The following is an 18490-nucleotide window of genomic DNA, read 5'->3' as shown; positions in this document are numbered from 1 at the left end:
GTTTTTAGCACATTTGCGTCCAAAGCAATGAGGATAAGATTAAGTTTTAAGAACAAAATTTTTTCATTTCTCAAGGAAATTAAGTATTTAAAATAAAACTAAAAAAAAAAGTTTTAGCGTGTTTTGCATTGTTTTCATTAGTTTGCAGTTAAAGAAAACATCCAATTCTGTTTTGCTTTTGGAAGCTTAGGCATTTCAGCATCGTGTCTACTTCCATCTTATGAATGACCAAAAATGGCAACTATGTTTCATTCATAGCTGAAAAGACATTTCGATTAAAAAATGATTTTTCCAATTGACCCTACCATCCGCAGGCTTGTGCTTTAGATACAGGATGTTCTTCTCCCGTTAAATTTGTGCATAATTCCTGTTCACCCTAGGAATTTTTTTTTCTTTGGAACTACTGAGGGGCAAAAATGGCGTCTGCGGAAGTTTTTTTTGGTCGCTTTTTTTATTTTATTGCCAGCTTCATTTTGCCTCAAAACGTTTGCATTTTTTTTTTTCAGGAAACATCGATAAAAAGGAAGATTAGAACTCAAGGTACGAAATTCCCTGGGGAAAAATTGGAAAAAAATTTTGGGGGGGAAAATTTGAAATTTCCCTGACACTTTTATTTATGTCATTTTCCCTGACAATTCCAGGTTTTTCTGGTACGAACCCTGTTAATAAACGTATATTCCTGCGTATTATCCGCGGGCGGCCTATAATCTGCAAGTTCTAAAATGGGCCTGAAGAAAAAAAAAGCTTCGTATAACCCGAGGTCGTATATAATACGATGTAAAAAAAAATAAAGTTTGAATTTAATATACCATTTGAACAACTAAACTAAAAACGTAAAAAGGTAATTACTTTGAAGGCATAATCAAAGTTAATCTGGAATATAATCTAAAATATAATGATTTCTTCTTGTGAATCATGATTATAGTACGCTAATTACTTGAAAAACAAAACAGCCAAGACAAAGGAGCAAACGCTCTAATCTTGTGCAAATGGCTTCCAAATTCACTGTATTCTTGCTTATTTTACATGCCCTGAATCGCGTAAGAGGAACATTCAAGCAACGTAAAATAACCAACATACAGGCAGGCAGTGAGAAAGAACATGGAAGCTTTGTAAAATAAACAACATTCAGTCGGAGTACGGTCTCTATCGGTGAATCCTTATTGTACTGATTCATCTGTGGAGTGGTGTGGAATTCTTTTCTTGGGATCTAAAATAAAAATAACCCCCCAAAAAATTTGGCGACTGTAAAAATTTTTTGGGGTCGCCAATTCTGAAAACTAAGTCACCACGTGGCGAGTGGCGACCGTAAATCTTGACCTTTAATTAATAGTAATCATTATTCATTCATACATTTTCAAGAAAGGATCCATTTCTTGTACGGATCAAGTGGGCAATGCATATGCTCCTGTGTGGTTTAACATCAAGTTAAAACCTTCTCGTACTTACGGCTCTAAACATTTATTTGAACGTATCTTACATTCACAATATCTCTCTCATGATTTTAAGAACATTATAGACCAGGTTATATAAAGAAATGGATATTTTGATGCAACAGAATTGAGCAAAGAGCGTAGAAATGTAAGAGAACTTGGATTATGACGTGTGTTGAATGCCAGAACACTAAGTAGAGGCTGGGTTAAGAAGTTTAAAGTTCAACAAATAATTTTTGCTGCCAAAGATTATATCAATTTGATCTCAAGGGGTGAAAATAAAATAACCGAACCCCCCTTGGTAAAACATTTGTCTAGTGAATCCCTCAAAGTGAAACTTGTAACCCCTAAGCGACTCTTAAAAAGTATGGTTCAGTCGCAGGAGACGAAAAATTGACTCAAGAGTTATTTGGAAGAAAGAGTTATTTGGTACAAAAAAAAAAAAAAACACTTTAATGTGTCAAAGAAGTACACACAAATATCATACAGGTTTAACTATTTATTTACAATCATTAAGAATACTTTAAATGGTAAAAATGGAATAGTTAATGTCTTTTATAGTATACTAGTGATACCCGCACAGCTTTGCCCGTTGTAGAAAAATCAAAAGGTCATTTGGTTTGCTTGCATATTTACAAATAATGTAAGAAGAATTTCTCGCCAATTGGCTTGCCCATGTTACGGTTCCACGTTATGAAAACTTAATAATTTACTTGCCCATCTTATAATTTTGCTTGGGTAAATGTGATTAAAATTGGAATAGAAAAAGAACAAAATCGAATTGTCGAACAATCGCTTCGAGGTGCACACCCCCATGCTACAAACTAACTTTGTGCCAAATTTCATGAAAATCAGCCGAACGGTCTAGGCGCTATGCGCGTCACAGAGATCCAGACAAAGATCTAGATCTCCAGACAGACTTTCAGCTCTATTATTAGTAAAAACTATGAATTTTTATAAAAACTGTATTTTGAAATTAGTACTTTTTTCCTAATGTAATGCTTAAAAAATGTATTTACAGTCATATTTTGTGCCGTTTTATACAGTAGGAAAGCATAAAAAGGAATTTCATTGTTAAATGGAAATTTCGGTTATTATCAAACTTTAAGCACGTTGCGGCACCTAAAGATGTTATAGTAAAGCAATGAAATTTCTTCTGCTTCTTTTTAAACTTAAATGACAACTTTTCCCCCCTACGGCAAACCAAAAAAATTGAAAAAAATATTTAAGGCCATTTTTGTTCCACCCTACTGTAGGTACTTGGAAAAATCTGCTGGAGGAGATGGTAATGAGTGGGGGGAGAGGGTAGCTTTAAGAAGGCCACTGGTCTTCATTGGGGACTAATAAACTGACTAGGACCAGCCTAGCTGGGCCAAGAGCCTTTTGCTGGTTGTCCCTTTTGTATTTATAATTATTAAAAAAAAGCTTGAAAACTGACCTCGCTCTCTCTTGGGCAGTCAAGTTCCCTGATTGCAGCAACTAAAAAAAAAAGAAGAAAAACATGATTATAAAAGACTATGAAGACCAAAATGTTTACCTTTAGTCTTTCAAAGGAGTAAATCATGGATGTCCAAATCGCAGCAAAAAGGCTACAACTTAGCCCTCTAATAGCCATGTTGTGGCTTGCAATTTCAGGGATTTAAAAAAATGTTCTATGCTTTTTGTGTGTTTACAATTTGCTGTAGATGCAAACTTGAGATAAGGTTACTAGTTAAACTACAATTGTAACATTGTGAATTGAATACAGTTAAAAGAGAAATTCCATCAAGAAGCTACAAATATAATTCTCATATTAAACATATTTTGAAAAAGGAAAATAATATCCAGTGTTTACAAACATTCTCTGCCAATGACTTCCCTACTTAGGAAGAAATATGCAAATAAACAACATCTTATTGACGTAACAAAAAACACATTGAATAAAAATTGAGCATAGGAACTACTGGTGCTCATTTTGAAAATTATTTGCATGTAGCAACAACCTTAGTTGAGATTAATATTGCTACACTTAGTTTTACAAAACTGAATCAAACAGTCAAATATCTCTCAAAACTAGAGATGTGCAATATCACTCTTTTTAATGATCTGTTCGTCAGAAGATTTTTTTTTTTTTTGCTAGGGGTTGCAATGATCCCCTCCTGACCTCCTAAATGGATTGACGGGGATTATTTGATAAAGGTGCTTTTCCAAATGTCGCCAAATTTTGGCGATAAATCTCTCTCTTATGGCAACCATGCGCCACTGTCGTAATACTACGGCAACCCTACTATTTTCCCCTTCCCTGGCGATAAACTGCTCTCATAGCAAACCGGCGCCACTATGGGGATACTACGGCAACCCCTTTACCACCCATTCTACGGAGCGGAGCGCCCTCTGCCTTTCTCCCCACCCCCGCTTTTCGCATTTCGGATGGGAGTGCAGTGGTTTCACCTCGTGGCAAAATTTTTTTAAAATTGGGCGTTTTTCTTTTTTCAAAAAACTAAGAGGATCTTATTAAAAACCTGCAAGCAGTGAGTACAACTTTTTACTTTTTTTAAATTTAAATTTGTAAGTAGCTTTTATAAAACGGCATGGGATGCAGTGATTTTATTGTTACATAACCACCCCCTCTTTTGTAGTGCTTAATTTTACAAAAATAATAAATTTATTTGAGTCTAATATTTATTTTAATCCTAAATTTATCCTTTCCAATCGTTTTTTTATTTTTTTCTGTCCAGATGTATTTAGATTTTGCTCTAATCAGGCTAAACGTGTTTGCAACCATGCCGTTTTATTTTTGTGATTTTATGTGTTTTCCTTCAACTGTTGCTAAATTTTTTGTTCCCCATTTCCAGACGCTATTTTTTTTCGCTCTGCAAATGAAAAAGAAAGGGTGAAAATATTTTTTTTTTCTATCCTACTTCCGTGGAAAATGAATGAATTTCTCGTGTTTTGTAGGATTTATTTTTTAATTGAATTTTTAAGAGTTTATTTATTTAGATTAGTTAAATAATAGTGTTTTTGAGGATATTTCCCAAATTAATTTTTGATTTGATTTTTGTTTTAATGTTTTTATGGTCATTGGGAAAATTTCTTAATTTGTGTGGTCGGCCATACATAATTCGTCCGACCGCATAGAATATCATTGATCGGCTGTTGAAATTAGATCCCGCCCCTTTGGTCGGGTTCATAAAACAGTCCCGACCCCAGGCAGTAATTTCTACTCTGCTCGTGCACAGAAGTTGGTCGGTGCTTCATTACATTTCTGGAAGTCGGGTCTGCAACCACTGCCTTACTAAAAATATATCTATCTAGTTTTCGCAGCATTTTATTGTATTGTTTAGGGTTTATTTATTTAGATTAGTTTATAATTAGTGTTTTTGTGCATTAAATTATTCAAATTAATTTCTTTTTTAATAGGTTAATTATTTATTTTAATGCTTTTTACCGTTTTTTAAAGAATTTTTTTTGCCTAGTTTTCTTTGCATTTCAATGTAATTTTCAGTGTTTATTTGATTAGATTAGTTCATATTTAATGTTTTTAAGCAGTTGAGTTTTTTAGTATTTTTCTCGAGATTTAGTTGTTTTTGAACCTTTTGTTTACATTTTGATGCTCCAATTTCTTGTATTTCTGATGCAAAAACTCCATTTCATTCATTTTCCAGTAGGTTAGTAAAAAAATATACGTTTCTCCCCCCTTTTTTTCATTGGCAGAGCGGGAAAAATAGCGCCTAGACTTTGGCGCCAAAAAATTTGGCGAACTTTGAAAAAGTCGCCAAGACGCACCTTTATCGAAAACTTCCCGGATTGACTCCAAAATCTCCTCTCCCTGCACTATCGATTTTAAATGAGTAAGTACTACACAACATAAAAGCTGCTTCTACAATCATATGAAACACAACTTTCAATGACAATTAAGTGACATTGCAAAACAAAAGTGAGTTTATGGATGAAAATACAGTGGCTCCCGAAAGTCTTCGTACACCTACGTCTTTCAATGAAATAGGCCCCAATCCATTGGTTAGAATTAATAATTTCGGAATAAGTATTTACTTATAAGATCTATGATCAATTTTTAACAAAACTGTATAAAAAGTTTTTTAAAAATATTAAAACATTTTTTTAAAAATCAAAAACCAAAAAGTGCCGGAAATTTCATCTCACAAAATTCTTCGTACATTTTATAAAATGTCTATATATTATTGAATAATCTAACTTTTGATTAAGTTATTAATTAGTAGAATATCATACAGTATTCATAACACCTTATAAACGTCTGGGAATAAATTTCATTCTTTTTCTTTTTTTGCGTAATTTGTGAGTAAGCGTTCAACCACACTTCGAGTCTTACTGTTTCTAGCTCTATTTTCGTTTTAAAGCCGTATTTTCGTAATCTAGCCTCTGTATATCTCTAAATACGTTACATTAAGTTCAAATCTGGAGATTGAGGGGGTATTTTCTAAATTTTAGGACAATTTTCGAGGCACTAGAAGCAAACGTTTAAAATTGGGTGCTTCTTATCGTTATCTTAATAAAAAACAAAGTTGTTTCCAATAACCAAATTTTTGGCTAGGAGTTCAAAATTGGTTTTTAAAATATTTAAAGGAACAGCATGATTCATTATTTCATCAAAAAATTCCAAACTACCAAGTCCTGATGCTGATATGCACCCTCACACTAGAACACCTCCACCGTCCTGTTTAACTGATCCAACTAAGTTCTTAAGATTAAGTTCCTAATTTTTTCCTCTACTTACAATTATACAAAATTTTAACCAAAAATGTTGAATTCAATTTTATCTGTAAGTAAGACGCAATTCTAAAACGTTTTGAGCTTATTTATCATTGATTTCACGACAAAAAGATTAAGCTTTCTGTTTTTCGCATGACCAAGAAAATTTCTGCGGGAAGAGGCCCCATTTATTCCAGCTAATCAGAGAACTTGCCGAAATTTTTTAGGTGAAAATTAAACGTAAAATTTTTTTAAAACTCTTTAGATACTTTTACAGCACTCAAATGTGTATTTTTCATAATTTTTTTAACTTTAAATCTCTGATCACGTTTTGTCAACTCTGCCCGTTGACCTTTTCTTACGTTGTTTTTGGTCCAATTCCTTTCTTTAAAGCCTTTTATCAAGCACTTTACTATACAAACAAATAAACTAACGAATTTAGGGACATTTCAAAACAATTTACTGCTACTGTGAGAAAAAAAATTTATATTTTGAATGGTGTTTGCGGTTTTTTACGAATACCAGCGATTTTATAGTAATATTAATAAGCACAATATTAAGGAATAAATAAACAAAAAATTAAAGCCAAATGACTTATAAGGGTCAACACAATGCAAAAATATCAATAAAACGGCATATGATAATTTTAATCATCAATTTATTCGAAAATATTCGATGTACGATGACTTTTGTGGCGTAATATTTCTCTATCTCTTCGTTTTTTGACCCATTTTAAAAAGAAGATCCGTCAATATTTTGAAAATACCAATGGGTTGTATTTAGAATGACATAGGAACGATGTGGAAAATATTGGACTTCATATTCGAATTCAGTTTTGAGTTATTTTGGTTTTACTAAAAAATTTCAAAGTGAACGAACAATTTTGGGAGCCACTGTATATCAGAGAATAGTCGCTTTTGATGAATATCTTTCGAAAAATATTGCACTGCTATATTATGCTTTTAATGCCGGTGTTTTTATTTAACAATTTATACAAATGATACACTTATGACTTCTCACAATCCAAGTATTTTTATTTCATAAGTTAATTTACTAAAAGTTTCATATTTTTCTGATGCTCAAAAGAATGTATAGATGTGTCTGCTGTAGGTAAAATGCTGTGATGATAGCATTCTGACTAAATTGAGACTGGAAGAAAAATTTTGCGAAATTTTGAATCAGAACCAGATTTTTTTAGATGAGTTTCAACTATTTCAATCAAGAAAAAAAAAATCGGAAGTTCTATTACTAGAGTCGTTGTTCTAAAAACCATAAAGGACATAAAAATGGATTTAAAACAGATTAATTTAGTAACATACAATGATGCAATGTAAATAGGCAACGTCAGAGCTGATGATTGACATCAGTTAAAAATTGGTTTTTCAGAAAATCAACAGATTTTAAACAAATGAATACAAAGAATCGCTTATCAAACTAGACGACGTATAAAAAAGTTAACTTACTTTCTGAATCTCGCTACCATCTTCAACGCTAGTACCCATGACTATGATTATGACACTATTATTTGACTATTTTAATTATGATTTGGCCGATTTGGCATACCGGCGGCAATGCAAAACCATTCTGCTCTTTAAAAAAATGTCGTGTTAAAAGTTTTTAACTCCCTTAAGCCTTTATGGTTGTCCTTTACGAAACTTTCATTATAAATAAATAAATTTAAAAAAAAAAACCTATTTTGCATGAAAACTTCTAGTCTGAAAATGCGTTTCCTTTTAATATTTTAAAACATTTATGATCGGCTTAGCTTTTTGATAATTACCGAAAGACGAATGGCATCAATCAACGTGAAATAGTGATGACGGTCGTGGGTGGGGCTGTGAAACGAAACAAAATTAGTTTTTTATATTTGTGCCATCGAATCATCTATGAGAATTATTCAAAAACAAATCAGAATCATTTATATTTATTTTATCGGGAGGGAGAGAACAGTTTGAGTCATAAGTTTGCTGGTGTGATTTTGTCTGCGATCTGCGGATTTTTCCACATGGAACATGAAAAGAAAACATATGTCCCGGATAAGTTTCGAAAGGTTAATAAGATTAGTGTTTACAAAATTTAGTATTGTCATTTTGCTTTTATAGGGAAGGAATTAAAATTTGGTTATCCTTTTCGAATTTCGAAAACTTTTCCGCATGGCAAAAACTTAGTTTTTATTGGTATGATTCTTTGATAGGTATCGCGTAAAAACGGTTTTTATGTACAAAATTGTAAAACTTCCTTTTTTTAAAAAAAATCTGTTGTGAGTATTTTTGCATGCTTAGTATCATTTCGTAAATTTCCCGCATTATTTCAAAATAGTAAACATTTTCACAGTTGCAAAAATTTGTGAGGACAGACAAATGCATTAGAACTAACTCCCTAAAAAGTGAATACCCTACGAAAAGTGGAAGACTTAGGGGTTTTTTTAAGCTCTTAACAATTCTCTCTTATAGAATAAATTCGATGAAAAATCTGTCTTTTAGTTTGTATTTACTGATGTGATTTTTTCTTCCCATTTTTTTCACACAACTTTAGACAAATCCCAGAATTCCAAGATTTTTTAATTGACAAATCCTGGAATCCTGATAAGGAAAACTTACAATGTCTAGCTTGTAAATGGACATCTAAAGTGACCATTATTTAATAACTTATAGGTATTTAGCATATAAAGGGTGCAATAGCTTTGTTTTACCTCTTAACTTACTCATGTATGCAGGGGCGGATCGAGAAATTTTTGTAAGGAGGATCAAGTTTCAATGGCCAGCGTTATATTTCTAACATAAAAAAGTATCATTTTAAGGGGGGGGGGGTCGGCAGCCAGGAGGATGGCAAACCTCCTCCTATGCTACAAAGTCCTCCCTCCCCCCAAATGAGATCAAATTTCTTATTTCAAATTGCCCCGCATCCCTCCCTTCCCTAAATTTTGTGTAACTTGCAACATTGATCTTGGCGCAAGTTGGCTTAAATTTTCAGTAAAAGTCATATTTCTTTCGGTAAACGAGCTAGACATGTTGTCGTAAACTTTGAATATATTTTTCTTTTAAAAACAAACAAAAACCATATGACATGCTGAGAAAGAATACCTTGCTGATAGAACCAAGCAAGAAAAGGTTAACTTTGATTTCATGTACTATGTTTTCGGATCTGAAAATTTAAGTTTAGTAACAATCATAATAAAATACATGCCACAGGGGGATCAGCTGACCCTTTGACCCTCCCCTGAATCCTCCCCTGCATGTATGTCGTAATGCTAAATGGCTCATTGTATATGATGAGTACTTTCATGGTGTTTAGAGCCTAGATCACTTTCACCCCTGAAAACTTATATATTTTTCTAATTTGATTTCAAATGAAACTCTCATTTCAGTGTTTGGAAGTTTGTAAATACCCAAAAACTGGATATTTTACAAAAAATGCAAAAAGTGAATGGGATTTTTTTTAAAAATCTAAATATGAAATAATTGGTAAAACTGATACATATGTGTTACACAGTTTAGAATATTTTTTATAGAAAGATTTGATGAAATTATGAAAGAAACATATTGTGTGAACCAAAAAATCTTTCTTTTCAGTGTCATAATGGGAGAAGATGTTTGTGTTTTTCTTTAACCAGTTAAGCTTTTTACTTTTTGTAGAATTGCCTTTTATATCTGAAATTTGGCAATCAACATTGATTGGGCATATCCAACATATTTATTGTGAATATCATATTAGATTGATAAGTTGTTTCACATAATAATTCTTTAAATATGTGATCAAAATATAATTTTTGGGCAAAAATTTATTGTTTTGTATATGGTTGGTTATACAAGGTGTATTCTGAAAGTAATGCAATGGTTTTTTCCAGGCCGCTTTTATTGGTCGGAGTATATTCAAACTACATGGTTTAGGTGAGGGGAACCCTAAGGTTTTCCAGAAAACCAGTCTCGGGGTTCTCCGAGCTGTGGAAGTGGCTAGACGTAAGTTAATGTTAACCTCTATGCATCAACTGTGTCAGGGGAAAAATGGTACACCATTAAGTTTTGTTGCTAAACCAAGAAAGTCTCTTGAGAAGACAAACAAAATGATTGGTTAGGCTTATGGGGACTCTTCTCTGTCCTATTCACAAGTTTTGAGGTAGTTAAAGACCTCTAAAGAGGACCGGGAAGAGGTTCAAGATGAACAACGCTCTGGGCGGCCGTCAACCAGCAATACCGACAACAATGTGGCTCGTGTTCCCCAACTGTTAGACTTTGATCCTTGATTGACTATCAGGATGGTTGCAAATGAACTGAACATGTCGCCAACTGCTGTATTTCTCCTAACACAAAATTTAGCGATGAGAAATGTGAGGCAAGTTCAGGGTTTGCCGATATATATCACGATATATATCCGATATTTATTTTGAAAATATCATAATATTTTGATATTTTCGATATTTATTTTTTCAACTACGGTATTTTCAATTTAAAAAGTATATTAATCATAGAAATATTGTTCATTTATTATTAAAAATAGCGAAAAAGTTATGTACTATATATACTACTGTGTACTATAATATTTTTATGATGTATTAATGCATGATTAAAATGACAAAATAATATAAAATTCCTTTTTTACTTGTATTTTATATTCATAAAATTATTAGTAATGTAACAATTTTAATTATTAAAAGTGCCTAATTAAATGTTAAACGTTGCTCAGAAGAAAGGAAAATGTCTTATGACTGTGCACCGACTAATGCATATTATTTATTTCTGAATCATATAACTGTAAAAGTAGTTAACAGAAGAAAAATGAGTAAAATAGCTATTGCTGAATTAACTCCATTATAATTGATAGAAATGTAAAATGAAATAATAGATATAAATAATGAAAGAAACCTTAATTTTAAGTTTACATATTGTAATTATAATATAAGAAAACAAAAAGTGATTTGAGGATGCGTTTACTATTCTGAAGACTTTAGTTTGTGCTAATTGAAAATATCAGATGTATATCAAAATATCGGACATTTTCGAAAATATCATGATATTTTTGAACAAAGAGCAAGTTTTTGCCCAAGCACCTTGCCATAACGCGCTGCGAATCCGAGAGTTCCTGGCTAAACACCAGGTGAAAACCCTGTCCCAGCAACCTATAGTGCTGACGTCGCTGCCGACAGACTTCTTTTTGTTCTCTCGGATTAAGGCAGGCCTGAAAAAAAACCCATTTTTCATCCCTAGAAGAGGTCCAATCAGCCGTGACGAAGACCTTAGTGGAGGTCCCCAAAAATACCTTTCAGGGCACTTACCAGTCATGGCAGAGACGATGGAAGAAATGTGCAGAAGCCCAAGGACATTACTTTGAAAAATTTTAAGTGTTTGTGCAAATCTGTTCAATAAATTAATTTTAAAAAAAATTGCATTACTTTTGGAATAGACCCTGTATATATATACATAGTGGAATACGTACAGAAAAGTATTTTAGTTGAATATAAATTTTTAAAATAAATACCCGGGTAAATACCCATTTTGGGTACTTACCCGGGTATATACCCTGGGTATTTTACATTAAAAATAAATACCCGGGTATTTTACATCACTAGCTGAAGTTCACTAAAAGTGCGTGTACTGAATTTACACAAATTTTTGTTAAAAATTACATTTGGTATAATAAATTTGAAAACAAGGGACAAGGAAATTTAAGTAAGAAGCTAAAACTTTCAAACTACTTCAAACTTTTGTATTAGATTCCAGTTTCTTTATTATATTCCCCTCCCCCCTCACCTTTTTTTCAATATGCTTTCAGAAAAAATATTTCTTGGTTGAATTAAGAGGTATGTGGCTTATGAAGTGGATGAGTAATCATTCTAAATACTTCAGAAAATGCATTATTACTGCCATTTTAAAAGCTGAATACCGAATCATGGTTTTGAAAATAGGTCACGCACATGGAAATTGTGGGATGATCAAGTTTTGCTACCCATCTATTTCCCCTGTGGAAATAACATGACACACAGCAAGAGTGGGATGGTTCTTTTTTTTTTTTTTTCCAGCTAGAGTCCAGAACACCCCTTATTTTTTTCTTATCCTTACTAATAGTATTATGCTGTAAAAGTTTTAGCTTCTTACTTAAATTTTAAGACAGTGCTCAATGAGCCCTTATTTTAACATTAGCCGTATCATAGAAAATGCCACAAATTGAGGAATATTTAATTTTCCCAGCTGTTTTTTTTTCTTGTAATTTTTTTATTTCAATGTATATACAAATACAAATACAAAAGTGACAGCCAGCAACGGGCTCTGGGCCCAGCTAGACTGGTCCTAGTCAATTTACAATCCCCAGTAAAGATCAATGGCCCTCTTAAAACTGTCTACTCCTTTGCTCATTACCACCTCTTCCGGTAAGCTGTTCCAAGGTTCCACTACCCTGCTAAAATAATAATTTTTCCTAATATCCATGTTAGCCTGAGATTTAAATAGCTTAAAACAATGACCCCTTGTCCTGTTTTCAGTGCTAAACTTTAGCCCCGTAACATCTTTCGTTTTAATAAATTTAAACAGCTGAATCATGTCCCCTCGGTCTCTTCTTTGCTCAAGACTGTACATTTTTACCCTTCTAAGCCTGGAATCATAATCTAAGTGGGAAGTCCACTTATTAGCCTTGTAGCCCGCCTTTGAACCCTTTCCAATACATTAATGTCTTTCTTAAGATAAGGAGACCAAAACTGAACAGCATACTCCAAATGGGGTCTTACCAAACTTCTATATAAGGGCAGAAGAACTTCTTTAGATTTATTCGAAATAGATCTATTGATAAACCCAAGCATCTTATTGGCTTTGTTGCTAACAATGCTGCACTGTTGGCTAAACTTTAAATCCTGACTTATTAAGACCCCCAGTAACTTTGTCTGCCTGACTAATGACTGAACCTTGCAAATAATAACTTGTACACTTATTTCCATGCCCTAAATGTAGCACTTGACATTTCCCAACATTAACAGCCATACCCCATTTATCAGCCCACTCCGTAATATGATCTAGATCCTCTTGCAGCTGATTTGCTTGTTCTTCATTTTCTACAGTCCCCATAACTTTGACATCATCAGCAAAACAATTCATATTCCCAGAAATATTTTTGTGAATATTGTTCATAAAGATTATGCATATTTCTAGTGTATGTTATAATATGTAGCAATGTTTTTTTCCAGTTCGATGTATTTTTTAACCCTCCTCCCCATACTATTGAAGTTTAGGGGAGGGGGTTGAGCACCTTCTTCCAGTTGAAATAGAAGAAGTCCCCCTGAAATTCTTCCAGTATATTGCTATCCACAAGTCTAAAAATATTGAGGGGTGTCCCAGTATCTAGGAGGAACTTTTTTTTTATATGTATTTTTTTGAACCAAGGCGGCCAAGTACCTGCTCACTGCTAGAATTTTAATTCTAGCTTGGAAGTGGAGTTTGATCAACTGCCACAGTTCATTCTATTCTTTTCTCACTTTCATTTCTTATGGTTACACACTTGCAATTTGTAAATTCTTTTGTCATGGAGCTGATCAGGGGTCTGGCCAGAGGAAATTAGGGTTCGTTAACAGACTCTTCAAAAAACTCCGATCAACCAGAACGGACCTTTCACAAAATCCCAATCAACCAAAACGGACCTTTCACAAAATTCTGATAAACAAGAACGGATCTTTTACAGTTGTTTATTGAAAGAGCAAATGTAAAATCAAAATAAGGCTTATTTCCCGTGCATAAAACCAATAATTTTTGGAACCTTTTTTAAAGTTAGAGGGCTGAGCTTATACAAAATCTGCTAATTTTGCAAAACAAAAACAAATCAACACTCTTTTGATGTTCCTGCAAGTGATAAATAACTCTACTGCCAAATAAATATAACGCTTGTTTGTTTCTTTGAAAGAAATTAACAGCTGAAAGTCAGTTTGGTTTTAAATAATTTTGCTTATTTGTTTTATCCCAGCTATTTTACAGCGGTGTTTTTCTAAACTTCTCTGAAAAGGTGTGGTAATCACTTTTCTCTCCCCCCCCCCCTCATGATTTAATAAACAATAATAATATATATCAGCAAAATGAACTTATTAGAACTGCAAACGGATACTAGGGGTGAGGAAAAAATGCGACTGCTTCAGATAGGGTTACCAACTTTAAAATTATCGCCACTTATTAGAGTCTGGTGTTAAACCTTTATCGTGACTTGGTTAGAAAATATTCTCATTATTTTACCTGCTTGGCAATATTTGCGTTTCTATAGTGCAATGTGTAACTGTTATTTTGGGAGAAAATTATATGGGTTTGATTTTTTTCGATGTTAACAAGGATGATTAACTTTAAATTAACTCTTTTAATTACTGTTTTTATTCTTTAGATGCCTAAATTTTGAAAAGTACAATCTTTTTACATCCAATATAAGAATCATATTTTATTCCTTTTTCAAACTAACTTAGCTTTACTAGGATACAAAATAAATGAAAAGTCTATTTTTGTTACAACGCTTATTTCAAGTTTTTAAAGCGAAATTCCATTTTTTAGTATGAGTCAAAAATTAAAATGCTGAATCGATGGTTTAATTATTTTTGCTTCAACTGCGATAGATAATAATGATATGCTTATCATAGGCCTCTAAAGTACAATTCTAAAATAATTTTAGCAAAAATATTTCTTTTGCAAGCCGTTTTTTATGCTTTTGATGCCATCTCTTTGAGGATTGCAATCTCTTTGCATCTGCTATGGGAATCAGGTTTTTTGAATTTTTGATGTTTAGTACGTCTTTTTAAGAGGTAAACAAATAAATCTCTTTTATTTTTGTTAAAATCAAGGACTTTTGTTTAAACGAAATTCTGTGCTCTTCAAGAGTGTCTTGGGCCGAAAAGTTAAAAGCTGAACCACTGTGAATTTTATTTTTTGTTACAATAATTTTAAATACTATACAGATAACATTTCTTGTACAATTTACCACAATGTAGAATGGTAAATGAATATTGATATTTGAGGGTGCCCATCCCTTACAGAGCGATGCTTCCCCCGCCCCAGTCAAAATACTAGAAGAAACACTCAATAGGTAATGATATTCTTAACAGAAAAGAGGAAAACACTCAACTTTAAGTTTCAATGATGCAGTATTTGTGCCATCAAAATTCTAAAATTTTGCTTTTACAAAAAAAAAATTCGCATAAATTTTTTGATTTTTCACAAAATTAATTGATTTTTTACAAAATTATTTGATTTTTCACAAAAAACGACCCTCTTAAAAATCCTGGACAGACCCCTGGAGATATAATGGGTCAAGTTGCCCCCTACCCCACTTTAGCATTTTATTAGGAAAAAAAAAACTGATGAGGTTTATAATTTTTAATGTGCAGGGGACTAAAAATTCGGGGCAGAATTTCATAGATACTTGTTGAATCCTGCCCTGAATTTTATCCTCTGATTTATTTGAAATTATAAACTTAAAAGCAGGACCGTACTGTTTTTTTTTTTTTTTTTTGAGTTGAAATCAGAGGTAAAATCAAATTTGTAGCATGTATCAAAGTAGTTGATGTAATTAGAAAATGTGTTTCACATGGTGCATAAATGGGAAAAAATATTTAAACTGTGGAACCCCAATTTTATGTTTTCTTTTAGACTAAAGATAAAAGAGGTACCAAGCTGGAAACTTAAAATCAGGGTTGGGATTAAAAATCAAAGCTTAATGTTTAAAAATAGACAGTCATCCAATGAACTAGTGGGGAAAACACTTTTATCCTTTTGTAGTGATGGTTTTTGTTTTTAGCATTATTTTCATTTATAGTGTGTTCTATTCTATACTGACAATGTTTCTGAAATTTGATTCTTAGTTTGGTTGTAAATTGGCATCTTGATTGGTGTTGGCGAATAAACATTGTCTTGCAGTTTATATGCTTCAAAATGCTTGATCAGCTATGAGGATGTCCTCCATTATTTTTTCATTTCTGTTAGCAGTGAGCATTAAATCTGATATTGAAGGCATTCTTGATATGATAAATAAATTTTTGCATTATCAACTTCTGGAAAATTTTCACGAAGAATGTAAGTAGTTCTGATCGTCAATTCTCTTGAGGTTTTGCCTTTGAGAGGGTTTTTTTCATTTCATCAGAGAATACCAAGACGACAAAAAGAATGCCATAGCATTTTCAAACAGCTGTGAAATAAACTTATCGCTGGAAAAGGAAATTTGAAAATTTTTTGTCTGAATCTTTTTGATGGAAGATCTGGATTTAGGGGAGGGCAGGAGGGCTACTGCCCTGGGGCCTCCACAACAAAGGGCCCTCCCACAATAAAATTTTTTACAAAATATCCTAACTTTCACGGGTCGAAAATATCGGATATATACATGTATATCAAAATATTCGGATATATATCAAAGTATCGGATATTTTCGAACCCTGATTAGGGGCCTCCACTCCTTCGTTGTCCCGGGGCCTCCACACTTCCAAATCTGTCCCTGTTGATGGAAAAAGATTTTAATCTGTTTGTGGATCAAACACATTAAGTCGAATTTTTGAGAAAGGGTAAAGGTAAAATCCAGAATATTTTAATATTAGCAGTATCCTAATTTTCACGAACCAACAGAAATTGACTTCGTGCATAAAATGGACAACTTAAAATCAAGGTCGAACTGTAATTGCAAAATTTTCATTGTAAATTTCTTTGCTAAATTTTTAAGATGTATTAATTTCTGTTGCATTGAACTTTAGACCCTGATTGATGCCAAGGTTGAGGCTGGCTATGTGGCGGGACTAGAGACAGAAGAGGGGAAGTATTGTCTTTCAGCTGCTGCCTCCTCCAACTTGTTCCTCCCAGGACTGAAGGTTTTGGGAATATTTTGCAAAATCGGCAAAGATAACTCAGATGAAAGTGAACTCCTAAATATCTGTAACCAATACATTGATAAATTTCAGGTATTATTTGAAAATCTTGTTTTTATTTCAACTAGGGATGTAAAATTATTGCTTATTATCTTTTATGGAATATTTTCATGAAAGATAATGACAGACAGTCTGATAATAAAGTGATAGACAGTGGTGAATTCAGCAAAAATCGACAAGGGGGCATGCCACAAAATGTTTTTTGAGGGTTTATTTATTAGCTTATAGTATGTAAATTCTTAAAATAAAAATGATATTGAAAATAATATATAAAACAGGTACATATAATACAAGAAATATAATTTTAAAGGATTTCACGCATGTTTCTTCCCTAATAAAATAAAATATCCTACATTTCCTTGTGTACAAATATGTTCAAACCGTTCAGCCTCTCCTGTCTCATAGTAGATCTCAATCTCAAATGTTGTCAAAGCTGTTGCTGATGGTAGATATTCATCTCACATTTGTAAGATACCTAATTTGCAATTTCCATTGAGAAGGAAAAGAAGTAGCGAGGATTATTTTAAATGATTTTATAGAAATAATACCAAGCTGTGTAAGTTCAAATCTAGTAGACACTGATACAAGATTAAGCAATGATGAAAAGTTTACAGTTCTGCCATTATAGAAAAAAAGACAGAATATGATGTGGAACGATAATACAGATGAAAATTATTTTGGATTTAAAAGAGAAAATCCCTCATAGTGAAGGTACTGCAGCACAGGGGCGGACTGACTCATCAGCCCATGTGTCGATCAGGCCAATGTGCCTTCTCGCCTGGGCGCCCTCAAGTCTGAACACCTTTTTTATTTTTAAGTATTTATTTATATATTTTTTTGATGCAACTTTTTTTTTTTTTGTGCTCAGAAACCTGTGCACTTCCCTTTTTTTCTTTTTTTTAAACTTGTAAACCTGTGTACCATCGTTATTTTTATTTATTTATTTATTTATTATTATTATTTTATTTATTTATTTATTTTATTTTTTTTTATTTTTTTTGCCTGCTTTAGAGGCCAAGGTTGGCACTCTCTTGCAGGACCCAGTCCACCCCTGCTGCAGCATTAGAAATAGTCGTATTATATGTTTTTGCGCAATCTGCAAAATGAGCTCAACTGTGCTAATGATATGCTTTTGAAGCATTGTCTATATGTTGCACCTAAAAATAAGTTAATTTGTTTAAAAGCAGTAAAAATTTGGAATACATTTTAAACTGTAAAATTGCTGTATATTGTAAAAAAATAATAAAGCAGCGTGAAAAGAGACGAATTGCAGGAAACTGCTTACACTTGTTTTCAGGTTACAAGGAAGGGAACCCCCCTTTCAATGCAAAAGAAGTGCACCTATGCATACAAATACATCCGACAAAAGCTTTATATGGTATGGTTTAGACCGATGTCTTAGCATTCATATTCTCATTTCTTCTGCATTAAAAAAGAGGTTCCTTTTAGCCCCAATCAAGTGTATGCAGTTTCTTGCGAATTT

General features: G+C 32.8%; 2 protein-coding genes across 2 annotated transcripts in view; one reads left to right on the top strand and one right to left on the bottom strand.

Annotated features, from left to right (window-relative positions):
• The window catches only part of LOC129221863 (E3 ubiquitin ligase Rnf121-like), a 29605-nt gene extending 21882 nt beyond the window's left edge, over positions 1-7723 (bottom strand). Inside the window, 2 exon segments of the mRNA XM_054856218.1 lie at positions 2872-2912; positions 7607-7723. Coding sequence (XP_054712193.1) covers positions 2872-2912; positions 7607-7645 — 80 coding nt within the window. The 5' untranslated portion in view covers positions 7646-7723.
• Positions 7724-7954: 231 nt separating this feature from the next.
• LOC129222207 (ufm1-specific protease 2-like) overlaps positions 7955-18490 on the top strand; it is a 55326-nt gene continuing 44790 nt past the window's right edge. The window contains exons 1-2 of the mRNA XM_054856678.1: positions 7955-8193; positions 16837-17040. Coding sequence (XP_054712653.1) covers positions 7960-8193; positions 16837-17040 — 438 coding nt within the window. The 5' untranslated portion in view covers positions 7955-7959. The remainder of the gene's footprint in view (positions 8194-16836; positions 17041-18490) is intronic.

Source organism: Uloborus diversus, chromosome 5 (assembly GCF_026930045.1).
Source record: "Uloborus diversus isolate 005 chromosome 5, Udiv.v.3.1, whole genome shotgun sequence".
NCBI classification, from domain to species: domain Eukaryota; kingdom Metazoa; phylum Arthropoda; class Arachnida; order Araneae; family Uloboridae; genus Uloborus; species Uloborus diversus.
Note: the sequence above shows the minus strand (reverse complement) of the source record. Positions and strands in the feature narration are given on the sequence as shown.